This window comes from Fomitopsis serialis, assembly GCF_022376445.1.
Source record: "Fomitopsis serialis strain Sig1Antser10 chromosome Unknown B0H18scaffold_44, whole genome shotgun sequence".
In the NCBI taxonomy this organism is placed as follows: Eukaryota; Fungi; Basidiomycota; class Agaricomycetes; order Polyporales; family Fomitopsidaceae; genus Fomitopsis; species Fomitopsis serialis.
Window position 1 is genome coordinate 38769 of NW_025955004.1, and position 23116 is coordinate 61884.

General features: G+C 56.4%; 9 protein-coding genes and 1 non-coding gene across 10 annotated transcripts; 3 read left to right on the top strand and 7 right to left on the bottom strand.

Moving 5' to 3' along the window:
* Positions 1 to 155: 155 nt before the first annotated feature.
* On the top strand, positions 156 to 4707 carry B0H18DRAFT_934574 (uncharacterized protein; the record flags this gene model as incomplete). Its single annotated transcript, XM_048041777.1, has 5 exons — positions 156 to 683; positions 796 to 1786; positions 1842 to 3740; positions 3802 to 3989; positions 4042 to 4707. 5 exons carry the CDS (start codon positions 156 to 158, stop codon positions 4552 to 4554), a joined length of 4119 nt encoding a protein of 1372 aa, XP_047892147.1. The 3' UTR covers positions 4555 to 4707.
* A 5-nt stretch (positions 4708 to 4712) lies between these two features.
* B0H18DRAFT_1013523 (uncharacterized protein) lies at positions 4713 to 6294 on the top strand. The gene is made up of 3 exons (XM_048029107.1): positions 4713 to 5564; positions 5625 to 5788; positions 5842 to 6294. Exons 1-3 carry the CDS (start codon positions 4822 to 4824, stop codon positions 5907 to 5909), a joined length of 975 nt encoding a protein of 324 aa, XP_047892148.1. The 5' UTR covers positions 4713 to 4821; the 3' UTR covers positions 5910 to 6294.
* B0H18DRAFT_449348 (uncharacterized protein) lies at positions 5811 to 6346 on the bottom strand. Its single transcript, XM_048038140.1, has one exon. It carries the CDS (start codon positions 6186 to 6188, stop codon positions 5904 to 5906), a length of 285 nt encoding a protein of 94 aa, XP_047892149.1. The 5' UTR covers positions 6189 to 6346; the 3' UTR covers positions 5811 to 5903.
* Positions 6347 to 6944: 598 nt separating this feature from the next.
* Positions 6945 to 13497, bottom strand: B0H18DRAFT_1105173 (uncharacterized protein; the record flags this gene model as incomplete). The annotated part of the gene is made up of 10 exons (XM_048032639.1): positions 6945 to 7035; positions 7091 to 7393; positions 7440 to 7590; positions 7644 to 7913; positions 8137 to 8165; positions 8186 to 8195; positions 8252 to 8573; positions 8624 to 11439; positions 11496 to 12743; positions 12798 to 13497. 10 exons carry the CDS (start codon positions 13495 to 13497, stop codon positions 6945 to 6947), a joined length of 5940 nt encoding a protein of 1979 aa, XP_047892150.1.
* A 1021-nt stretch (positions 13498 to 14518) lies between these two features.
* B0H18DRAFT_1013527 (uncharacterized protein) lies at positions 14519 to 16035 on the bottom strand. Its single transcript, XM_048029108.1, has 8 exons — positions 15887 to 16035; positions 15614 to 15828; positions 15375 to 15554; positions 15056 to 15316; positions 14757 to 14982; positions 14725 to 14726; positions 14599 to 14672; positions 14519 to 14543 (listed from the first exon to the last, which is right to left on the bottom strand). Exons 1-5 carry the CDS (start codon positions 15997 to 15999, stop codon positions 14954 to 14956), a joined length of 798 nt encoding a protein of 265 aa, XP_047892151.1. The 5' UTR covers positions 16000 to 16035; the 3' UTR covers positions 14519 to 14543; positions 14599 to 14672; positions 14725 to 14726; positions 14757 to 14953.
* A 373-nt stretch (positions 16036 to 16408) lies between these two features.
* Positions 16409 to 17711, bottom strand: B0H18DRAFT_1013529 (phosphatidylethanolamine-binding protein). Its single transcript, XM_048029109.1, has 3 exons — positions 17256 to 17711; positions 17076 to 17205; positions 16409 to 17020 (listed from the first exon to the last, which is right to left on the bottom strand). The coding sequence occupies exons 1-3, from the start codon at positions 17610 to 17612 to the stop codon at positions 16833 to 16835; spliced, it is 675 nt and encodes a 224-aa protein (XP_047892152.1). The 5' UTR covers positions 17613 to 17711; the 3' UTR covers positions 16409 to 16832.
* Positions 17712 to 18035: 324 nt separating this feature from the next.
* Positions 18036 to 18955, bottom strand: B0H18DRAFT_1013530 (uncharacterized protein). The gene is made up of 4 exons (XM_048029110.1): positions 18719 to 18955; positions 18608 to 18651; positions 18291 to 18543; positions 18036 to 18229 (listed from the first exon to the last, which is right to left on the bottom strand). Exons 1-3 carry the CDS (start codon positions 18946 to 18948, stop codon positions 18293 to 18295), a joined length of 525 nt encoding a protein of 174 aa, XP_047892153.1. The 5' UTR covers positions 18949 to 18955; the 3' UTR covers positions 18036 to 18229; positions 18291 to 18292.
* A 17-nt stretch (positions 18956 to 18972) lies between these two features.
* On the bottom strand, positions 18973 to 19083 carry B0H18DRAFT_t113. The gene has a single exon. It is a non-coding gene; the product is annotated as a tRNA-Ile (tRNA).
* Positions 19084 to 19508: 425 nt separating this feature from the next.
* On the top strand, positions 19509 to 20167 carry B0H18DRAFT_1120184 (uncharacterized protein; the record flags this gene model as incomplete). The annotated part of the gene is made up of 3 exons (XM_048034068.1): positions 19509 to 19558; positions 19614 to 19636; positions 19725 to 20167. The coding sequence occupies 3 exons, from the start codon at positions 19509 to 19511 to the stop codon at positions 20165 to 20167; spliced, it is 516 nt and encodes a 171-aa protein (XP_047892154.1).
* A 216-nt stretch (positions 20168 to 20383) lies between these two features.
* B0H18DRAFT_1120185 (uncharacterized protein) lies at positions 20384 to 20983 on the bottom strand (the record flags this gene model as incomplete). The annotated part of the gene is made up of 4 exons (XM_048034069.1): positions 20384 to 20449; positions 20505 to 20568; positions 20635 to 20798; positions 20858 to 20983. 4 exons carry the CDS (start codon positions 20981 to 20983, stop codon positions 20384 to 20386), a joined length of 420 nt encoding a protein of 139 aa, XP_047892155.1.
* Positions 20984 to 23116: the final 2133 nt, after the last annotated feature.

Below are 23116 nucleotides of genomic sequence, written 5' to 3' on the forward strand. Positions count from 1 at the left end.
GAGTCAACATTGCTGGCAGCTCGGAGCAGACACCACTGGGCCTCTTCTCGGCCACACCCACTACGCCTAACTCGCACAGAGGCGCTCCCAGTACTTCAATCTCGTATGGATTGGAACCTGAAGCCGCAGGATCCCAGGCCACAGACTCACCTTCTATGGGAATCCGAGTTAGTGACCGCGACTCGGATGCACGAGGATCGTCTCTGCACGGCGTGCATCACGCAGGATGGCGTTCATCGGAGGCCTGGCGGGGCGACGGGGATCTGGTGCAGGATGGAGATGATCATAGCGAGGACTTGGATGCGTCCGAGTCTCAGTCCGAGTCGGACGAAGAGTCTGGTTCGTCCGCATCTGACAGCCATTCATCGCCGAGCCCCAAGCACCCGAAATGTCGGGGCATCCTTGTACACTGGACACCCGGATCAGTATGGGATACTTATCCCTTTCATCGCCATGAATCACGCACGTTTCCGTGGGAGCTTGTTGGGATCGAGAATACCAACTGGCTTCGTTTGCGCTCCACAGACTGTCGACGATATGCGCACACGAGGAACACAACCCAGTGCGACCCCTGTGAAAAGATCCCACGTCTATCGGAGTACATCAATTTCGTAAACAGAGCGGATGGGGACGCACCGAAGAACACGCCATACCTCTATTTGACTCACAAGCAGTTGATAGCTGTCACGACGAAGCTTGCTGCTCGTGCTCGGGAGCTGGAGTTACAGGTATGCTTGCTGTGTCTAATCTGAGCAAGAGAGACTAATGAGCATGATCTGACAGTCGTTCAACCAGAAGAAGAAGATTTCACGGAGAGACCGGCGGATCAATGACCACCAACGACTCACCATGCTACTCGCTACCAATGATGTGAAGCGGCTACGCGAGCTGCTTGCTGTAGCGCTGCGAAACGGGTCCAGCCCACGCTACCTATTCTCGCAGCTTCAGCGCGCGATCTCCGGTGTCTACAAGGCGCGGGGGCCTGGAGGCCGGTTTGATAAACGCGATCTTGAGATCGCATTCCTTGCCAAAGCTCTCGGTGGTCCACGGCTCCTGTATGCTCTCAATCACTCGCATGGATTGCCATCCCCATCTACTGTCAACGACACTTACCCTGTCCCTCAACTCCTCCCATGCATCAAGGCCCCGGTGCACCACGAAGTCTCTGGTAACATTGGACGGCTCATGGCACCCGAGGTCAAGCCGCCCGCGCCGGTATACGAGTCGAATAAGCAGGCAGGCATGATTGCGATGTTTGATGGTGTTGCAATCGAAGAGAAGTGCCGATATCTTGCTGCCAGCGACTCTATTGCTGGCCTCTGTCGTGAACATTCCGCAGACATCGTGACGCGCGTTACGAGCCTCGAGGATGTTGAGGCAGTTAACCGTGCGCTACATGGCGAGGATCCGACCTGTCATTATGGGAAGGATGCGACGATCGGCGCAGTCGCACCTTATGCTCGCACCGACCATTACGGTGCTACTCCGCTTTTTGCATCACCGTCATGCAAGAGCGAGGATGGTGCAGATCTCGGCCTTTGGCTGGGAACATTCTTGACAGCATGGAAGACCCATCCGAATGGAGAGACGATGCACGGACCTATATGGACTGTTGGGAGTGACGGCGAAGCATCGTTTCGCAAAGCGAAGTTCAATCTGTGTATGTCTGAGTCAATACCGCATGACTCGGAGCTGGGGACACACCTCTATCGGATGATTGGCATGAACACGACCTGCGGACGTGATGGCATTGTAGCTACCTGTGATCCAAAGCACGTAATCAAGAGTAAGCATCACATTTGCTTACGATGTATGAATGCCGGGACTGACAGCTCTCGTAGGGTTTGCGACCCTGTTGCGCAACCCAAGAGGCATCCTTGTACACGATACATGCATCCAGTCTCTCGACGTCTACCAGCATCTACAAGATCTACCCTCCATGACACCCGAAAAGGCTCGTCAGCTCCTCGACCCTGTAGACAAGCAGAACGTACCGAAGGCAGTCACCCTCATGCAGACTCTTCTACGCCTTGCGACAGACGCAAAAGCATCATCCTCGCCCAGTCACCTTCATCGACGTCGGATGCTGATCTTCATCGCACGGACATTCGCCTACTTCACGCTGCCGTTCATCTCTGTTGGCTATAGCCTCGCACAGCAAATCAAGTCGCTGGCGACCTACGCATTCCTCGCATCAGCCATGTGGATCCGACATGGCACGTCCTTCATGACTGGGGCGCTGTATGCTGATTCGCAGGCGATCGTACGGAACATCATCATCACGGCACTACGACTTCAGATAGTGGACAGGAACATACCATTCCATATCATCCTGGAGGGTACCGACCGCCTCGAACGCCTCTTCTCTGAGTGCCGTACCCAGGATCACAGCCGGAATTTCGATATCCTACAACTGTGCGAGAAGCTCAGTGTCAGCACCCTGATCAGCTCGATCTTCGAGCGCAATCCTGACCTCGATCGCGGCCATCGACGACTCAATCTTGTCGACGCACTAGGAGTCGACCACGTCAATCCTGTTTCATGGAAGGGCGACGTCATCGTGGGTCACGTCGAGGTCGAGGTTGAGTGGACCCGAGGGCGGTTGGATGCGAGTGCTCTCCTTGACGAGTATTTTGGCGAGGCAGCGCGTGTCGACTTTGCATCGCTATTCGCACACAGCACGTGCGACCTACTGCGACCTGGGCCTCATGGCAAGTATGTGGGATTACGACATACCAATGATGACGACCGCACAGAGGGTGAAGAAGAAGCCTCAACTGACACTTCGATCCCAAGAGACCCTGATCCTGGGAATGCCGGGGATGCCACAGAGTCACAATCAACAGTACTACCCGACTCGGAAGACTTCAACGACGTACCTCTCGGAGTCGAGATAGACGACTTTCTGCCCGACACAATCAATGCGACGAGCAGTGGAACCCTACCAGAGGAATCACCTCTATCACACGACACGACGCGCTTCATTCAGGTCGGCGAGAAACGCTTTCTCAAGTCATCTGTTGTCGCTGCGTTCCTGACATCCAACCGGGGTAAGAAGGTTCCCATGCGGACGCTCCGCGCTCAGGGTGTGACGCTCGAAGACCTCCGCAATTCGGACAAATGGAACTTGCCAGGCTTAACTGGTGAGAACGTCATTCGTTCGGGGGACACCGCCGCGACACTCGTTTGCATCTCCGACTCTGGGACTATATGCCTAGCTGTCGTCGAGATCATGAAGTTCTTGCGGCAGGGAGACAGCGCGTGGCTCACTGGTGTTGAAGCCGCCGAGCTGTCTCAACAGGGATCTACCCTCACTGTCGAGGTTCAGACACTGCAGCTCATAGAGTGTCAGCAAAGCGGTTCCGATGCCTGGCAATGGACTAGACAGTATGTCCGCTCCGGAACGAAGGGATCGGACCATGAACAAGCCACAACCAAGCAACACACCTTGCTCGTTCCCGGGTTTCTCATTCTTCCGTTGAGCCCTCAGATCGTCGAGCTTACGCGCGAGACCGAAGCAGACAACTCAGGTCAACCGAACAGGCCACATGAACCACAGGCCAACTCGGACGGAGAGTCATCTCGTGCACAGACGACTTGGTCGTACATCGCGTCTGACCTACACGATGCACTGGACATCGCATGGGATGCACTTGGCTCTGAGTCGGAGGAGCTCATGGCGAACGTCGCGATGTTACCAGTTCTCGAAACAGGCGAGCTACCCTATACAAGCCGTCACGGTCAGACTCGTGAGTGACTCGGTCAATCAATGCTTGCATAACAAACTCACCAACGAGCCAGATGAGCCGCAATTCATCGTAGTAGACCTTCCAGCACACTTGACTGTGGAGAAGAAGTCCGGGTCCACAAAAGTGACTTGCTTCATCTGCGGTGAGTCCGAGACCATCGCGCAGATGCGGAATCATGTAGGGCATCATCTACTGTATGAACTGCGCGACGTACCTGACCCGAAGCCTCACAAGATCGAGGTAAGCCTTCTGGGATTGCTGGAATCCTGTGCTCATAGGTTTCGCGCCACAGATTGGGACCGAACCGTGCGGATGGTGCGGACGCGACGGCGAGTGCATCACACAACTTGTCAAGAAGGGGAACTCGCGGATTCTTCATTCGAGCTGCGAGTACCATCACACCAAGATGAAATACGGTGCTGCATCGAAGACGAACAAGAATACCCCCTGTACAAATGTCCCTATACACTGCCCGCTATGCCCTCCAACATCGAACGGCCAACCACGCACCATTTGGAAGTACAACACCTTCATCCACCTCCTCCTCGAGCACAGCACTCCAGACGCAATCGAATTGCCTTCGGTTCCCCCGCAACTTCTCCTGGACATGCACATCTCGAGAGCCGAAGAGGAAGCGATGAAGGTTGACGAGGATGCGACGACCGACTACCGCGAGGAGTTCGACATACCAGACAGTGACGACATCCAGCTGGTCAGGGAGGAGCTTCAAGTAGGCCAAAAGCGAGGTAGGGGTCAGTCGACGGTGGTGAGAGAGCCGCGTTCGAAAGCGACGAAGACGGCGTAGTCCTGGCGTAGTCAACCCAGACGACCTCGAGCGATGTACGGCGAGCGCAGCCTGAGCGCAGCACAGATGGCAATGAATACCGTATTAGGCTAATCTTATCTTATCGGAGGGCCCCCCCCCAAGTGGTTTCCGGGGTCGCGCTTCTGAGTACGGGAGGTTACCTTCCAAAATTTGAGCCCCCGGTGCCCCCTGACAGGGACTCTGCAAACCGCCGCGACACTGTATTGAATCATTCTTTCTCTAGATTCGCTCAACTTCACACAAATCATGGCCCACCGAAAAGCAGCCTCCTCGAGCGGGAGTGAGAGCGAAGACGACGCCCCCGAGACCTTCTCCTTCAACACCTCCAAGGTCGCCGCAAAGGACGCGGAGCACGCGCTACAGCGGTATCAAACCGCAGAAAAACAAAAGCTCAAGAAACTGAACCGGGAGCGGGACCGTCTGCGGAAGGAGCAGGCGCAGGCTAAGGCCGCCGCGACCGCCGGGAGTGGGAAGGGGAAAGGCAAGGGAGCATCCGAGGAGAGTGACAGTGAGGATGAGCTGGAGGGCCGGCCAAAGAGCGGGCTGGAAGCGCGGATGGAGAGGGCGATGCAGGAGGCGGAGCAGGAGTCTAACGAGGACGACGAGGCGGAGGAGGCATGGGGTGGTCTGGGCAGCGAGGACGCCTCAAACCGTACGCACAGAGCAGGCGACCGAGACGGCACCTCAGACGACTCCTCAGATGAGGACAGCGACGCGACCGGGGACGTACACTCCTCCAACGCCTCACAGTCAGACTCTTCCGACTCCGAGGAGGACCCAGATCTCGAAGAAGCCCCAGCACCCCGGAAAAAAGCCCCTACGACACCGACCTACCTCCCCGACCACCTCTTCAAAGCTGCCTTCTCCACCTCCGCGTCCTCTTCAAAACGGCGGCTCGACACGGCGGACGAGCCGTCCGAGTCGCGCCCACGCAAGAAGCAGCGCAAGCGCACCAAACGGTCGGGCAAGGGCACGGACGTCGTAGTCGGGTGCGCCGCACTAGTCCTCGTTCTCCATACCGACGGCGAGACTGACATGGCATGACATAGCTCGCGGACGATCCGCACGCTCGCGCCTACATCCTCGGCGGTGCCCACCCCCACACCGCGCGCGATGATGCCGCCCCCGCGGGTGAACAAGTTCCTCAGTCGCAGCCTCAACCTCAAGGGCAAGCCCGAGCCTGCCAGAGCGAAAGGCTGGGAACGCAGAGCAGGTACGCACCGCACCCTGGCTATTTTGTACTGCGAAGGTCTGAGTGTTGCTTAGCGAACGTCGGCGTCATGAAGCGCAACGGCCCTGCAGCCAGCTTCGTTCGGAATCAAGGCTACTCATAGCCACCATGTACCTACTGGCGCTGAACCGGTAATGCAAACGCGTTTTGCATTCACTGTCCTACATCCGCAACATAAAGGGTTCTCCGATTTTAGCCTGCTAGGCTCAATATTATACATCTTGAGTACGTCCCCAAATATCGTTAGGCGAAGCGGAGGCCCGGATGTTGTCTGTAGGCCTGCAAACGAGCGAATGGTTTCGCTCGCGCTGCAGGTAGGCGCACCTTGCGATGTTTCTTGAGATACAGAGAGCAGGACCATGCAGGTACTGTGGAGCGACATGTGGCGAAACTATGCAACTTTTCTCGTGTGCAGTGATCATACACGCAGGTAAAAACCGGCATTTTGCATTACTGGTTCAGCGTCAGTATGTATCTTCTATTCCTCCTCCTCTTCCTCCTCCTCTTCCTCCTCAGTTCTCAAGCGTTTCGAACGCGTTGCACTCAGAGAAAATGCATCATATATTCGTTCTACGAATAAGTGATACACCAGTCTGACACTTTACGTTCGTGAGATAGGCAATACGATTCGTGAGTGTGCATAGGAGAGAAACAGAGCGAGCCGTGTCTACTGTACAACAACAACAGTGTGCGTGTGTGTCAAGAAACAAACGGGCAACTCCATCCCCCAGCACAGCAGGGAAACGGGAAACAAGCAGGTCGTGACCAAAGGGATTTAGAGACGTCGGATCGTGGGTCTTGTTCGATGTTGTATTCGTGAGTGCGCTCGGATCGTGAACCCGGATCCGCGAGCGCGAACGTGAACGGCGTCAGCGTCGTGTACTCGTCAAAGCACGCGTGTGTTCGTGTGAAGACTTGTTGAACTTTCAAGCAAAATGCGGCAGTGTGCGAGGCGATGTGCGATGTCGAGAGCGAGATGTGGTGCGAGCTTGGGAGGAGATGGAGCATAGAGCAATAACCATAGCATAAAGATGTCAGTCCTCGCCGCAGCCCCGTCGACCTCGGGGGCAGGCAGACAGGGTGCAAGTCTTCGTGTCAGGACCGGTGGTGTGTGGGTTTATACGATGTGGAGGTGGGTTTATGCGATTTGAGCGGAGGCTCGAGCGGGCGCTGGCGTCGGACGGCCGCGCTGGGGACGAGGGCGATTGATCCTGAGTGTCTCGGAGGGACTGCGGTCGACACACACATCAGCACCGTCCAACCGTCATCAAACGGTCGACTTACGTGATTAGCATTCCTTGACTCATGTTCTCCTTCTGAGTGTTAGACGACGACTTCCCTGTCTGGCGTTTCCATCCAAGAGCGTTGCGACGAACACTTGAGGTGACCCTCTGCCGAGCAGGCATGGGCGCGACGAAGCTGTCCTTGCTGATGTCCGCCTTCGACTTGTCGAACTCGACGCTGAACGGCGTGAACGGCTTGATCGTCCCCAACGCGGGCACGGGCGACTGGTTCTTGACGTTTGCAGACACTTCGCGCAGGACGGAGAACGAGGGCGCTTGCTGTGGACTGACGTGCAGCTCCGGGCTGGAGTCTACGTGGACATGCACTGGCTTGTCGGGCGAGAACGAACAGCGATGGCTCGGAAGCGGATAAGGTGACGCTCTTGAAGACGTCCTTGAGCGTATACGCCGTGGGTGAAGTTCCGAGGGCAGCGGACCGTAGTTCTTCTGTGAGTGCTCGAGCAGTGCACACATGCCCCACGGTGTTGGGAGGACAGAATGCTGTGAACATATGTCAGGAAAAACACGTTGTATGCACCATGAAGCCGGCTTACACTGCACAGCGAAGACGGAGAACGGCGTGTCCACCCAAATCCGCTTGCTCTCGACGACGGTCTCATGCGCCTCATCCTTGAGCGCGTAGTACCTTCGCAGCGTCGTGATACCATGTTCTTCATCCCAGTCGCTGTACATCGATTGACTGTCACCGTCGACGATGAACACCGAGTCTCCAGGTGTGGCCATATGCGACGAAATCGGGGACAGTGGCTTTGCTGGCGATGGCGACGGCGCAAATGAGGACTCTTCTTCGATGGTCTCGTACACTGACGAACGCGATGCTCTGGCTTGGGATACACGACGACGGTGTCCGACTCCTCGAGCTCGGCTGCGTACACGAGCGCGTGCGACGCCGCTGCTTGGGTGGGTAGTATTGAGCAAAAGCGCATTGAGTTGGCTGACGTCGATACTAGACTGCGAGCCACCAGACTGAGACGAGCCGTCGGACATGGAAAGAGGAGGTGTCTCCGTTCCTGAGCTCGTGCTCACCGTGCTCGAGCGAGAGCGGGAAGCTGTATCTGGTCTAGAGAAGACAGACTGTGAGCGCACTAAAAAAATCGTGCATCAGTGATCATCACTACAGTTACTACGAGATTGTACATACAGGATGCCAGGACATCTTCTCCTTGAGCAATGAGTGCACTGTCCTCGAGGCTCTGGCGTTCTAACAAACCCTTGCGTGCCTTGATCATGCGTTCCCCACCGAACTGGTGAGACGATGTGGACGCAATCGACGGTTTCTCGATTAGCTTATTCTTGCTCGTAGAGTTTGGAGAGTCCTTGTTCTCTGGCTCGGACTGCTGGAACTGTAGAACAGCCTGAGGTAAAGGTCCAGTAGTCTGCTTCGCCTTCTCGATTCTGACACAGGGAGAGCCACCGATCCTGGAATCGACGGATAGACGACGTACACGACCACCATCGAACATCTGACAATCGTGGTGAGAGGGATCATCTCGAACAGAAATAGAGTACTCACAGTGATCATTGTGTCGTCCTCCTTCCTCGGATCGTGCACGCTCATATCGCTAATCACGGACACAGGACGGAATGGCCGCCTTTGCAGCTGATTATAGTACTGCGAATTAGAACCAGCGTTACCGAAGACAGAGTCGCGAGACATCGTCGTGTGGTAGTCTTCAGAGTCCTCGTAGACAGAATCATCGGCGGCGACACCCCTGTCGGCTGGAACGAACGACTCCCATGACGGTTGGCTGCGCAAATCACCTGCAACACTCTCCGGCGGCGAAGCCGAGATAGCACTGAGTGGCATGCCATGGTCGTTGTCGAACATCTTGTCTCCAAGGCCAGGACGTCCAAGTCGAGCCGCAGAGTAGTCGCTGTATACCGAGTCAATGGATTGATCCTGGCGATGACGAGCCCAAGCCGCGCGTCCTCCGGAAGCACCATGCATAGCGTACGACTGAGCAACAGAGCTCGTGCTCATGTTCGAGTCGTTGCGTCGATGCCCGCCAAAGCTACGGTTGTACATGCTAACGGGGGGCGCATTCGAAGCGATCGACATGCGCGAGTCATCTCGACGATGGCCGACGCGTCTGCTACCATGGGAGAATGTCGTGCCCGGCGCACGGAAGTAAAAGCTCGACGCGTCACTGTCAATGCGTTGTCGACGTCCTCTGTGCATGAACGAGAACGTGTCGTCCACTGACATTGACATGGAAATGTCACCGGAAGCGGGACGGCTGGGACCAAAGCCGAAGGGATCAGGAGCTCCAGCGTGGAGGACGTCGCCGTAGGATGAGACGGATGCAATACTGAACAAAGACTCATCCCGGAAGTGAGAGCGACGGGTGCCCGCACCAGGAGGCGGGTAAAAGGCAGGACGGTTCGCAAACTCGAAACCACGCCGGACCTCGTCGAAGGAATCGAAACCAGCGAAACTGGCCTCAGACTCGCGCCTCGAATGAGTGAAGTCGGGGGCACGGGACGCATAAGACTGAGGGTCGATGATGACACGCTTTGAGCTAGAGTCAGATAGGGCACGCCTTCTTGGCACTTCCACAATTTCCTCAGCTTGTGCCATAATAGACTTCAGCACGGAGCTATCCTCTTCGACCGAGGATTCAGCGGCCTTCGCCATGATGGATTTGAGCACCGAATCTTCTTCAACGACAGACGATCGCGAAGCTGAGTGCGTCAAAGGTGGGATGATGTCGGACAGCGTCAACGGGCGCTCCGATTTCTCTTCCACTGTCGAAGGGACTGCTAGCTTGCCTCCGAACTTGAAGTCCACATTGAGCTGTCCATCGGATGCCTTCGAGCGCATGGAGCCAGATCGCTTGGTGACAGGATAGACCCTACATTCGTCGTCTACACCGGCAACCATGTCGAATTGAATGTCGTCAGAGGCATAAGAGTCTCGGTATAAAGCGTCGCCAGATGAGCTAAACATGGCCGAATCGTCCTCAGGGTTCGAGACGCTGCGGGGTGCCACATCGTCGGACGGCATCGAGCGCAGATTCGGGGGCAAGGGTGGAACAGGTGGGACGGCCAAGAAGTTGTTGTCGAGCCCAAGTTGCTCACCTAGACCATACTCAAGCTCGATCTTAGCAGGAGTACGGAACGCGTTCTCCAGCTGCTCGACGAAGCTGCGGCGGTCAGAGCCACCAGACTCATTGAGCTTCCGCAGTTCCCCAGTGAAATCAAACGACTTCTTCGTATCGTCCTCTGCAGGCGACGTCGGGCTACTCTCGATGTCTGCATGGTTTGCTTCCTCATCGAAGAGTTGGAAGACCGGGACAGGTGGGAGTGAAGGCGGCGAGTCCGCAGCAGGATCTTCAGGGAGAGCCTTGGGGAATGTGAACGCTTGGGGTGACATGGGACTTGCCGGGGTGCTGCAGCGCGAGAACGTCTCGTCGAGGCGCCGTGTGCAGTCGTCGTCAGACTGGCCAGCAATTATTACCTGCAGCTCATTCGGGATGTCAGAGTCTGGTTCTTCAGGGTCAACCGGAGGCTCATTGGACACGCGTCCTCCTAGCGTCCCAGCAAGACCAAGACCTTTCTTCGCTTCAGGTGAAATCCGGATCACGTCCTTTGAGACTTGCTTGCGCAGGCTGAGCACGCTAGCCTTGGTAGTCATTGTTGCCAGCGAAGAGCCCTTCCTGATGTGCTTGGCGCTGCGCTTGAAGACGGGCGTCGGCGACGCATCCCTCTCACCATGTGCGAGTTCCCTCAAGCCGACCTTGGACGGCCTCGAGCCGAACGTGCTCGACGACGGCGCTACACCATCCGCCGTAGCGATCGGCGTGGCGACACTCGGAGCCGGAGAGGCAGACACCGCAGGCGTAACCCTGTTCTTCGCCGGCTTGAGCGGTTGGAAGACGAAGGGTGCATCGAGCGCTGGTGTCGGCGTATTTGTGCGCTTGTGGGTAGGACGCGGCACAAATGTGCCCACAGGCTTCTTCGGCGAAACTTGCCAATCGAGCTCAGACCAAGGAGCGATTTGCTGCCCCAAGAATCTTCTCATGTCTGTGGCCTGCTGCGCTGTAGGAGGGACCGAGCTCGGGAAGTCCTTGTTCGCCGACGGTGCGGCCAGCATCTGTGCGTACGGACGGAGAGACTGCATTGACTCCGTCTTGCCTCTGAGATCCGACTTGAGAGGGCTGCCTCCATTAGCATGACGCCGCTTGATTGGGCTCTCATGAAAGGGACGCTGACCAGGCGACAAATGAAGCGGTGAACCTCCGTTCGTACTCCCCGGCGTAGCCTCTAAGTCAAGGCGGTTTATGAGCGACGCAAGATCGTTTGTCGCAGCATCCAGCATGGAAAGCATGCCTAGTAGTCATGATCGCAGTCAGTGCTTGCACGCAATAGGAGCTAAGTACACTCACCCTCAGGATCCTCGACTATCGGCTGGGGCCTTGGTCTACCTAGCATCTGCTCGGACACTGGTCTCGGGCGCGCCCTCTTAGCTGGCGTCTCAGATGCTACGCTGTCTGCGCCGTCCGAATGGCCATCAGATGTCGCCGACTCCACGTTGACGACCGGCCTCTCAAACACGCTCGCCTGTCCACCACCCTGGGCGGAACCCGCTGAAGATGTCGACACCGGCCTGCTCATCTGACCCTGGGTCTCCGGGAAAATGTCCACGATGGCCACACGCCGCCTTCCGTCGCTGGTACGCCTGCTCTCGCGGGGCCGTGCGCTGTCTCTACTCTTCCTCTCAAGTCGCTGGAGCTCCCGCGAACTTCGGATGCCTTCATCATCCCAACGCACGCTCGCAACGCTGCTTGATGACGAGCTCTTGCTACGCTCGCTAATCACGCTTGCCGTAGACGGCGGTCGGAGCGACGAGCCGCTGGATATGATAGATGTTGGCCGGCCCTGTGCGTTCATGATGAGGTGCGCTGAGTCTACCGAAAGCCTCGAGGGTGCTTGGGGTTGTCCAACCTCTGCAGAACCCGTCGAAGATGTGTTCGAGACCTTGCGCATGGTATCAGTAGCAGTGGCAGTCGTTAGGCGCATTGTAGATGGCAGGCCCAGTCCAAGCGTGGATTGCTTCTTGCGACCAAGGGTCTTCGCACCTTCGCGCAACGGCGGTAATGGACTCGCCTGCGTGCTGAGGGCGCCTGCCTCGAAGCTGCTGCTCGAGTAGCGCAGAGTCGACTGCTTCGTCTCCTCCTTCTCCCTCCGCTTCATCGTCCCCTTCTCCTCTTTCTTCTTCTCCTCGTCCTTCTTCTTCTCCTTCTTCTTCTTCTTGCCCGCATCGCTCTTCTCCTTCGTCTTCTTCGGGGCAGCCGCCTTGGTGCCGGGCTCCACGTTCTCCTGCTCGCCATTGTTCGTCAGCTGTGCCCAGCTAGCCATCCGAGCGAGAGAGCGCATCGACTTGATTGCGCGTACGGCGATCGAGCCTGTAGCGGGATTCGGCTCGGGGGCGAGCAGGCCGTTGCAGCCCTTCGGTGCCTGGGATGCCGACGTCGTGGTGCTCTCCCGAGGGGGCCTTACATAGACGGTTTGCGCGGGCTGCTCCGGCGCGGGGGACGAGAATTTGGAGAGCATGATGCCCGAGTCGAGCGAGTTGAATCGCGCGCGCGACTGAGACTGGCAGTCAATGTCAAGCGATTTGACTGGCTCCGGGGCTGCAACAAAAGCATTAGTCTGAGAGCACCAACCGTAAGTACCGGAGCACTCACTCTTTGACCGAGGAGCCAGCTTCGCGCGCATGCTCGACCCGACATTCTCCTTGTCTTTCTCCTTCTCCTTGCCCTTGGAGTCTTTCCGCCCGCGCCCAATACTCCACCACTTCTGGTTCTCCTCCACCTTTACGGGTACCAATGTCTCCCCCGTCTTTCCTTCCTTGTGCGCACCGGAAGCGACATTCGTCGCATCACCGAGCGCGCCTCCCCAGCGGAGGCTGTCCAGGCCCATCCGGCTCTTCTTCTTCTTCACCACCAGGATCTCACCAAGCTCCTCGTCCTCGGCATGATCGACGTAGATCTCGAAGCCGCCGCGTCCGCTCGAAGCCGGCCCTTGGTCACCACCCACGCGGCGCACTACATCAGAGAAATCCTTGCTGGCCTTGGATTTGGACTTGGAGCCAGCAACTCCCGCAAGCAGCCCTAGTTTGGACTTCTTCGGCACGAGCCGCTTGCGTGGGGTCTCGGACGTAGGGCGTGGGGCAAGAGGGGACGACGTCGCGAAGGGTGCGATAGATGACAGTGAGGTGCTGCCGCTGGCGTCGGCGGCCGAGCCCGTCGCGGACGGGGTCGCAGAGATCAGTCGAATGGTGGGAACGGCTTGGGGAGGCGTGTCGGTCGAAGGTCTAGGGTGTACAGCAGACGACGAAGAGGAAGGGGCCGGTGCACGAGACAAGAGGGGCAACGTGTTACGCATCTTGCTTTTGCTTGTTCTTGTGAGTCGTCGTGAACGGTCTTGCGTTGAGTACAGAAACGTGAAACGTCGTTAATAAAACACGGATTTTGTTGAAGATAAGTCAAACAGAAAAAGAGAAGACGCGCGAAGGGCGCGTCGAGTCGTGATAGATGAGTCGGGAGCAAGAATATGTGCAGTCGTTATGAAACGTGAGATGGTGTCGATCTAGGCTTGCTGAACGTGTCGTGCGGTCCTAATCGTCTTCGTTCGAGTGGTCGAACTTCGTTACTTGATGTTCCTCTTCTTTCTGTTGTTGTTAGGAGGGCTACTTGCCACTGCAGGTGCAGCATGAGCGTGACGACAAGAACACAGACAGATGAATACATACCTTGCGAATTGCACAAGGTCGCTTTGCCAACCGGTCTCCTCCACCGTACCCCGCGAACGACCGGAGAATACGAGAACTGGGAAGGTTCTGTGTACGCTGTACTTCGGACGCGTCGGCAAGGGTAAGAGAGACGCAGAGTCCGGAGACCGACTTCAACATGCCAAACAAGAGGTGTTTGGCTCAGTGGGCGCACCGCATACTTGCCTTGTTCGAGGTTCAACTTATACGACAACAGCAACAAATAACGCGGTAACGCGTTGTCTGCATGTGATCGCGTCTCGGTCAGCGCCTGCATCCAGACAATCCATCAGTGACGATTCAAAATATCGACCGAAGTGCTAGCCATAGTGGACTTACATTAGGCTGAACAACGACTGTGGCTTCTTCGCAATACGAGTACGTCGTATGTCACCTCACACAGGGAACTACAGTACTGAGGTACAGTCGAGTACAACGGCGAGCTTCAGCTCACCTTCAAATCATAATCTCATTCAGCGTGAGTCTCGATTTGCTTGTTCGTCGTCGACGACATCTGCTTATTGATCGTTGTCACTCAAGAGCTGAGATCTGAGAGCTGAAGGAGCCAAGCCTTCCTGGAACAAGCTGAACAAAGACCGACTATTGTGTCGCTCGAGTCGCACGATAGCCTGCCCGTGGGCTCAGGAAGGTGGTCGTTAAGAGTAAAGAGCAATGCCCAGTTCAACATACGAGCTGAACCCTTATATACTCTTGCAGAGTCTGACAGGTCTTGAACTACGGTACGCACGAGTTGCCTAATTCGACATAAAATCGCTCGTAAAGGCAAGTGACCGCAAACCAATGACGACATCAGCGGTCTGTGACGTCGATCTGCGTAGTACTACACACTCGCCGCTTCCATCAGGAAAGTGTGTGGGTGAAGACCATCATGTTGACATCAAACCTGGAAACAATATTGACCTCAATCTCACTGCAGGACTTAAATATTCCCTATGAACAACTCGGTCACTCCACAGTTGGAGGCTATAACTATGGATACAAAGAGGCTCGTGCTACATGTGGGCGTTCTTACTTTTGGACTTGCTCTTCAACGGTAATTCGCTGGCAACTTCAATTCGCGGGGCTCGTGAGTACCGCGCCTACAAGAAGCGTCAGTCGATCCATCGCCGGCACACGCAAACGTAGACGTGATGTTCCGTCCAAAGTACGCACCTCCATCGGGATGTAACACCTGGCCGTTCAAGAAGTTCGAGTTTGGGCCGACCAAGTACAAGATCGCCGCCGCCATGTCGCCGTCATCGCCTGTCCTGCCCGCAGGCAGCGACTTGCCGACATCCTGCAGGCGCGACTTGTTCGCCTCGTCAGAACTGTCCGCCGTCATCTCGGACGGGAATATCCCAGGGCAGATGGTGTTCACACGGATCTTCGCCTGCGCGAGGGTCGTGCCCAGAATCTTCGATAAGTGAAGCATCGCTGTGGACGCGGACGCACGATCAGCGCGAGTATAGGGAAGGGCTGAAAATGCACGTACCAGCCTTCGAGGCAGCGTACGCGAACTGGCCGGAGGAGCTCGTGCGCATCATGCCGCTGATGGAGGCGATGTTGACGATGCTAGACGAATATCCGTGCGTGTTTGCGGTCCCTTTCGAGAGCAGTGGGATGAACGCCGCTGCTACGAAGAATTGCGCCGTCACGTTCGTCTCGAACGTCTCTGTGTCATCCGCTCGCGTCAGCCTTCAAGCTAGCAATTGAACGATTCCAGAAACAGACCTGCCCAGGACTCGTGCGTCGACTGCAGGAGGTGCTCCGCAATCGCGTTCGCATCACGCATGTCCGGTTCGCCCTGCTTGGAGTATGCAGTAGTCGACTTCTCCTTTGCGACGCCCGCGTTGTTCACGAGCAGCTGTATTCCGTCCGACTCCAGCTCCTGGATTTTCTTCGCGAGGCGCAGCACATCGTCGCGCTTGGTGATGTCGGCAGACAGTCTGTTCTCTCCGCGTCAGTCATTACGCTGTACAGACGCGTTGACAATTCACAACGCACCCGATGATCTCGCCGTTGGGTCCGTACCGCTGCACGACATTGTCGAGTGCGTCCTGCCTCCGCCCAGTGATGTAGACCTTCGCGCCGTTCGCGACGAGCGCCTGGGTGATCATGAGCCCAATGCCCGTCCCGCCGCCGGTCACGACGGCTTTGAATCCGTCGAGCGAGAACACCTTCGACGCCGCGAAGGCCTCGTTGGGCTTGTAAGTTGTTTGCGAAGCTGTGGCCATCGTCGTCGCGTGTAGTGGAACGAGGTTAAGTGCTGTGGCGGCTTCGCAGGCGGGGTGGGGGGTTTATATACTGTCGGTGTGGCGCGAAGTGCCAGAAATCTACGTTCCATGACGCAGTGAACGTGTAAGGCAAACGCGATGCGCCCGTCCCGACGTCGGCCGCGACGTCATGAACTGTCCGGCAGGAAGACATGAAGGAGACACGCGGTCACGTGCCTGTGTGAAGAGGGAGTGCTCCCACGTCTTATGACGGACCGTGAAGAACTCAAAACCGAGAGTATCTCTTTTTGGTCAGCAACGGAGACTATGAAGAACTTCGAGACCCAATATTGCAAAGGCGGCGCAGACACTGCATAGCCTACTAATACTCGCTTTGGCTCCACAGCAAGCCCGCTTTCCCTCTACCACGCGCTGGCTGATCATGACAGCTGCGATACTCAACCCTGTCAAAGCGATACACCTAGGCTAGTCAGCTTTCGAAACAATCCTCGCTATGCATCATTCTATGGGAGTCGGGGGCGGAGTTCAGGCTTGTAAACGATGCAGGCACCAACAGTCCGGGCGCGGGACGTAGGGAGACCTGGTGCCCCACGACCTGGCGACAACACTGAAGCTGCATGTTCAGCTGTTACGAAGAAATAACATGGTGTCGACTACGGACCATTGTTATCCTTACTGCGATGCTACACGCTTCATCCACACACCTCTCGCAATGATCAAGCCTCCTCAGTCGGCGGCGCCTCCACCAAGAAGTACGTCGCGCCCACAAGCTTCAGCCCATACTTCTCCGCGAACACGACGGGGTCCCAGCTCCGTCTCTCCTCTAGAGCCGCGCCATACTCTGGCGCACCGGCAGGTAGGCGCAGCGTCTGCGCGGTGGAGGGCTCCTGCCAGAGCAGGAACGCTGTGCTCGGCGTTCAGCAACATCGTCTGAAGCGGGTCATGTTCTATCTGCTCACTGTATCGGTGGATGCCGCTGGCCGGACGCGGTCCTGGTGGCCGGTACGGCGTCGTCGCGGGCTCGGTCTTGAGCGCGTACGGACTCGCTGTGCGGCTCGCTGTCCGTGGGGGCGCTTTCAAGCCAGTGATCTGCGCACGATCAGTCGCTCATTGGCTACACCATGGGGCATCGAACGCACCAACCAATGCCTGAAGCACCTGAACTGCGGGTCCACCCTGCTCGGCGCGTCTGGGTCGACCATCGCAAGCGTGTACGCGACCTCCGCCATCGGCGCGTCCGAGCCAAGCCCCCCTGCGGGTGCGGGTGCGATGACGTCTGCCTGCTCCGGGCCAAGGCTCATCGGCATGAACACGATCTCGGGCTCCTCGCTCGCTGCGTCGACTGTGAGGGTGTTCCCGGGGAGGGCCTCCTGGCTGTTCGGGTAGGTGATCGTGAGGAGGACAGAGGGGTGAAAAGAGGACGGGAGGACGTCAGGTATGAGCGCCGCGCGCGCGAGGTCGGTCGTGAGCGCGGTGAGGGGGTCGAGGTGTGCCATGGTGCTGGCCCTGCAGGCGGTTGCTGGTATTGAGTATTTGATTGCTGGGAGGTATCTGTAGCGACGACAGTGTCAGTCTAGAGGTTGCAGGAGAGCATGATGTGCGCGGGCCGAGTGGCTACTAGATGGAGCTGGGCTGGTATTGACTCCAACCTGGTGACCAGCTTGACGGGGATTGCGGTCCGTCTGCGCAGGGAGACCCATGGCAAGGTTAGGGTTATGCCACGATGATAGTCAGCATATCACAGTCGTTGTAGACACCGAATCTTTTTGAAGCATATCCAGTGTGTATGAAAACTTGAATTTTCGGCAGGAAGAGGACAACCAGTTCAGAAGATAGTAGAGCTCACAAAGCTCGCGACTTACTGGTGAGAGGAAAGCAGCAGATTCACCGTGACTATCGCGAAAGTGCACCGTTTGACCGTTGCAGACTGGAGAAAGAGACACAGTTCCAGAGCACCCGCTTGCCGTACAAGGCGCTGAATACTGCTATTGTTACATATACTGTGCACTTGTCGACAACTTTCAGGTTTGAGGTATTCATACAGATCTCGTCATGAAATCCAGGGGCACTTGAGACTGGGACGCGTCACGAACAAGTCTACAATGAGAAACACCTGCAACATCGCACACGTAGATGAACGTCAGATCCGAGTCTTCCAGCGACCTAGGACTCACCATCATCTCCTCCCTTCCTTCTCCGTGGCACCCAGCAAACTCGCCACAACGCCCGCGCTCTCCTCCAGCCTCTTCCTCTTCTCGAACAACGCCTGTACCGCAACCGTCATCTCCGCGATCAACTGCTCCTCCTCCACCTCGGGCTGCTGCACGTGCAAAGGGTCCCGCGGGCGCAGGGGCAGCGCGCCGACGCCCGAGTGACGAAGGACTTCGGCGAGAAGCTGAAGCCCTTGTTGAAGCGTGGCCATGTCCGCTACGTATATGAAACGCGTGGAAGATGTCATGAAGAAGTGTATAGTGAAAGCGTCCAGACGCACCTGCGGTCTGGATGGGATTGTTGCCCGCTTGATACGCATGCTGACTATGTGCAACAGAGGGCCAGCAGCGATACGTCAGCATGCAAAAGACAAGGTAACTGACACACTCACGTTGCCAACAATACGCTCCTCGCCAACGCCTGTACGCGCGACACCTGGCTCAGCGCGAGCTGGACATTCTGCTTGAACATATCCGGCGATCCTGCCTCCGATGTGGCCACAGATTGCGAGAATTGGCTGATACTGCCCAGCGGGGCATCGTAGAGACCAGTCAGACTCGTGGAGGGTGTGAAGTAGGTGGAAGTGGTGGACGGAAGAGTGGGATAGGACTGGGAGAACATGATAGTAACGGGAAGCAAAATGGGTGGCCAACGCCGGGATCGAACCGACGACCTTGGCGTTACGTAAGCATTACATAATTGGGTTTTACGTAAGCCATATTAGCACCACGCTCTAACCAACTGAGCTAGTCGGCCATTAATAAAGGTTTATTTTGAATGTATGTATATGACATGCACAGCACTCGGGCTCCGCCTGTGGCACCAGTCTGAGCAAAGTCTGACTCTGAGTATGCCAGTATACTTTCCACCTTCGACTGACCAGGACTTACACCGATCAGTATCAATTTCAAAACATGTAGCATCTCTGAATATGCTATATAACTCGTTTTTGGTTGATCAGGCTTCTCACGACAACCTAAGTTAGCCGTGGTAATCAGGACTCCGACTGGAACCATAGCCTAAGGTCAGGTGTCTGCGTCACAATGACCACGCCAGTAAGTAGCCACTTGGTACCGCGGCTGCAAGTCGCAGTTGTCGTGCAGTCTTCCTCTTGATTATCCACGTGCAGCCTGAAGCAACAGATATCTGGCAGTACTGTTGGGCGAAGTTCGAGCACCATGATGTCAACCAACGCAAGTCACGGCAGTGGAGGTGTGGCGGAGAAGGTCAAGTGCGTGCTCATATCCTTTCACTAGCATTGACTAGTGCTGATATCCCGGCGACAGAGGGGCTGGTCACGTCGCCAAGGGTGAGTCGATACTCGACTGTCAGACCTGCCGGTTTTCCCTTCCGACTTCCACGTACCTAACGACTCGCGTCCGAACGTATGACGACAGCAAACAGAGAGGAAGCCCAACGAGGCGTGCAGCAGATGAGCTCCGGCACCGGCGGAGGGGCCCCAGGCAGCGACAGCGACAGCGACTCGAACCCAGCCACGCTCGGCTCCAGCGCAGTGACCACCTCGACCTACCTCCCTTCCGGCGTCGCAGGCGCAGGTGGTGCCCAGCCAACCACCGCTCAGGTCGGTGCGCTTCCGCAGGGACGATTTGAGAGCGCGCACCCCTCGCAGGACGCCTACGAGACGAGCCGCGGGGTCAGTCAGGATGGCGGGAGGAATGACCGCGAGTTCGAGACGAAGTATGGCCCGCCCGGAGGCGCCCGGGGACGCTACCTAGGGAGGACGAGCCGCTCCCCGCTGCGGATGCGACGAGTTCGGGGCCGGGAACGGGAGTCCCGAGCGGTGGACCGGCTGTACTTCCCTGATATCGAACGAATATGAGATAATCGTGGGCCTCAGAATTACGAGATCATGCTGTCTTGAGACGAGTGTTTGTGACTAGGGACTTGAAGACCATGCTCTGCACTTGCAAAGCACCGGCTTCCAGACACGTGCAGACTTCGTACAAGCACAACCGGGAGGCAGTCTATCTATTGTACACGTTCACACGGAGGAAGTTTCGCGCGAGCTTGCAACACAGAGTACTGCGTGATCTGCCTAGTACTTGACGTGTTCGAACTGCCAGTGGTTGTGGCTGTCCGTAGCCGTCGTACCGAGCGTGACCTAGCAAAAGCACACTCATCAGAAAGTCTTCCATCGTCGGCGGTTCCTCACATACCGGCGTCTCCTCGTCGCCGTCCTCAAGGCCCCAAAAGTACAGCGTGCGGTCGGCTGGAGAGATACTGAGCGACCAAACGCAGTCAGACATAAGTTAGCCGCAGCGCAGTATCACAAGGACGGATGCGCACGTGTACACGTCCTTCCTTCTCGTCTCCTGAATCGCGAGCTGCTGCGAGGTGCCCCTGCCGACGACGTATCCACCCGCAGGGGAACGAGGGCCGGCGTTCGCATACGAGGCCTGCTCTACGTTCTCGACAGTGTACTTGCCGTTCCCGAGCCTGACTACGTTCCACTGAGCATGCGTGGTGAGTACGTCGGGATCCACGGAGGACAAGTTGAGATGGTACTCACATGCATGACGCGTCCGACTTGCTCGGCGGAGCCGACGACCGAGGTTCCGTCGTTGGGATCCAGCAGAGCGAGCGAATTCCCGCTGAGGACGTTCTTGATGACATATGTGCCCGTGCTGAGAGACATCGCGCGTCGGGTGGTGGCGGTGGTGGTCGGATTTGCTGAGGAATGTGGCAGACCGTCAAGCTTTTATAACCAGCCTGGGGGACATGATGTGTTCTTTTGGAAGTTTGTAGGCCTATTCGCATAAAACACCGAGTCAGCGCGACTTGAGCGCGACTATGCATACAATGACTGCGCACAGGTGCCCGTGTGTCCGAATCCGGGTCCACATTGCACTTCGTATTGCTCCACAGGTCACACGATACTAGGCCGATACTTGCCTCGAGTCTAGTAGCTTACTTCGAGGCCATCGGCCATGAATTTGGTTGTCAGGCTCCAGCCGTTCCCTGCCGTTGTCGAATGAACCTCCATTTCCCATCATCAGGGTGGCGCGCAGGTGTCCCAATTCCAAAATAGCTGTCTTATTTTCCGCAGTGACATCTGCATCGAGACCGAACGGAAGGAAGTGGAAACTGCCGTGTTCCATGCATCGCGGGTTAGTGGCTCCGAGTCGACGGGTCAAAAATCTCCATTAATACTGAGCCATTGTTGACTTCACAAAGCAGCAAATTGTATAGGTGACATACGGTACGATTTGCGGCGATCCTCATTGGTCTTGCTGTGACCACCCCAGCTACTCAGGCTCAGATGCTGCATAGACCCCAAACTCAACTTGAAACCGAACAACGAATGCAATTTAGAATCATCACTGAGCAAAGACAAGGCACCGACTCACCAAGCAGGCTGCTTCAAATCTGAAATTTTGATATGCTCGCGGCGCCAGCGCCAGGTCCGTAAACACGTCGAAAATTGAGTACCTCATAACCTCTTGCTTCACTCCTCATCACAGCGGCGACTATTCTTGAACGACACTTCATGATGCCTAGCAATGGAATCGAGGACACAGAAGCAGGGCTCATTTATGAGCACGCTGTGACCATGTGTACATAACATAGTGCGGTGGAGGGATGCGACCGTGTGCGGTACGAGGCAAAGTGTGCCAACGAGTCGGCTTCGGCCAGTGCCGCCAGTCCCGCATGAAGATCGGACGCCGGCGGTGTTTGGGGGCCTTGTGGCCACATTCGTGATGTAGAATGGAGGTAGTCGGGGGTCCTGGAAACAGCCAACCCGCGAAACCCAACCTCTTCCAAGTCGGACGAGTTCGCTGGCAACGGCGCCGGCTAACTTAACTGGGATGAACCCAATATTGTCTTGTTTGTCGACTGCAAGACATTCCATGACCCTACAGAACGCATGCCACAGTAAGGTCCCAACGAGGGACGAATATCTGACTCCGCGCGAGTCGCAAACCAGCACCATGCTTCGACCTCCCAGTCCGAGCTTGGTCCGAGCTCAAATGAATATTGATGCGACTAGTATGTATCGTTCTGTTTCTGCTCTAAAGGTGCCGTATAGTGACTTCCAATCTTTACTCAGACAACAACAGGTCGATTCAGTAAAAGCGAAGACGGACACGTTCTATCATGATTTTGGGTGGAGTGTTGCGCCTTTGGGCTGGGTCTGGCAGTCCTGAGTCGACAAATCGACCCCGAAGTACCCGCTAAGGATCGGGGGATTGGAACTCTGGGTAACGAGATCTAAGCTCAGGACGCATGGCATAAGGTTGGGACACAATACGAGCTTCGAGTCTGGTCGCTGACACACATCCAGGTTTTTTCGGGCTTCCGAGTCTGCACTGCATGGTAACAGCATCACGGATTCTACCGTGCAGAGAGAGCTATCGACGGGGCCTGTTGCCAGTTCCGCAGGTGCGGACCACCAATCAATCTGTGGACACTGATAGAATTGGTGCTGGTACGTACCTACTGCGAACGTCATAGCTCGCTAACCTTTGGCTTGAAGTCGTGCTCAGTGATACGTTGCTTCCCCTTGCAGACTTTGAGTACTGTGATGCTCATGCAAGCCTGAGTAATCCATGTCTTTCGGGCCGGGCGTCTTTGTTAGAGACAACCAAGGACTGACAGTCCAGGTATCGACTCGCCGTTTAGCAAACATGAGTAGGTCATACGAGCAGCTCATAACCGAATGTCCAGTATCCGGACGGTATACCGCACGATGAAAATCATCATTCCATGCCACTGAGGATGTGATCTACATGGAATTGGTTCCGGAATACGCGAACCAGAGCGACTCTAT

Excerpts from the sequence above, each read along its gene's own strand:
- B0H18DRAFT_1013527 (XM_048029108.1), bottom strand. The coding sequence starts at position 15,999 with ATGATCACCCAGGCGCTCGTCGCGAACGGCGCGAAGGTCTACATCACT. Across the intron at positions 15,317-15,374 it reads GTACGCTGCCTCGAAGGCTG|CGATGCTTCACTTATCGAAG; the intron begins GTACGTGCATTT and ends CCGCGTCCACAG. Across the intron at positions 14,983-15,055 it reads GGTGTTACATCCCGATGGAG|GCGCGGTACTCACGAGCCCC; the intron begins GTGCGTACTTTG and ends CGCTTCTTGTAG.
- B0H18DRAFT_1013529 (XM_048029109.1), bottom strand. The coding sequence starts at position 17,612 with ATGGCACACCTCGACCCCCTCACCGCGCTCACGACCGACCTCGCGCGC. Across the intron at positions 17,206-17,255 it reads GGTGCTTCAGGCATTGGTTG|ATCACTGGCTTGAAAGCGCC; the intron begins GTGCGTTCGATG and ends GATCGTGCGCAG. Across the intron at positions 17,021-17,075 it reads CAGCGGCATCCACCGATACA|CGTTCCTGCTCTGGCAGGAG; the intron begins GTGAGCAGATAG and ends CGCCGAGCACAG.
- B0H18DRAFT_1013530 (XM_048029110.1), bottom strand. The coding sequence starts at position 18,948 with ATGTTCTCCCAGTCCTATCCCACTCTTCCGTCCACCACTTCCACCTAC. Across the intron at positions 18,652-18,718 it reads AGGAGCGTATTGTTGGCAAC|TCAGCATGCGTATCAAGCGG; the intron begins GTGAGTGTGTCA and ends TGTTGCACATAG. Across the intron at positions 18,544-18,607 it reads CAATCCCATCCAGACCGCAG|CGGACATGGCCACGCTTCAA; the intron begins GTGCGTCTGGAC and ends TCATATACGTAG.
- B0H18DRAFT_449348 (XM_048038140.1), bottom strand. The coding sequence starts at position 6,188 with ATGTCGCTCCACAGTACCTGCATGGTCCTGCTCTCTGTATCTCAAGAA.
- B0H18DRAFT_1013523 (XM_048029107.1), top strand. The coding sequence starts at position 4,822 with ATGGCCCACCGAAAAGCAGCCTCCTCGAGCGGGAGTGAGAGCGAAGAC. Across the intron at positions 5,565-5,624 it reads GGCACGGACGTCGTAGTCGG|CTCGCGGACGATCCGCACGC; the intron begins GTGCGCCGCACT and ends GGCATGACATAG. Across the intron at positions 5,789-5,841 it reads AGGCTGGGAACGCAGAGCAG|CGAACGTCGGCGTCATGAAG; the intron begins GTACGCACCGCA and ends AGTGTTGCTTAG.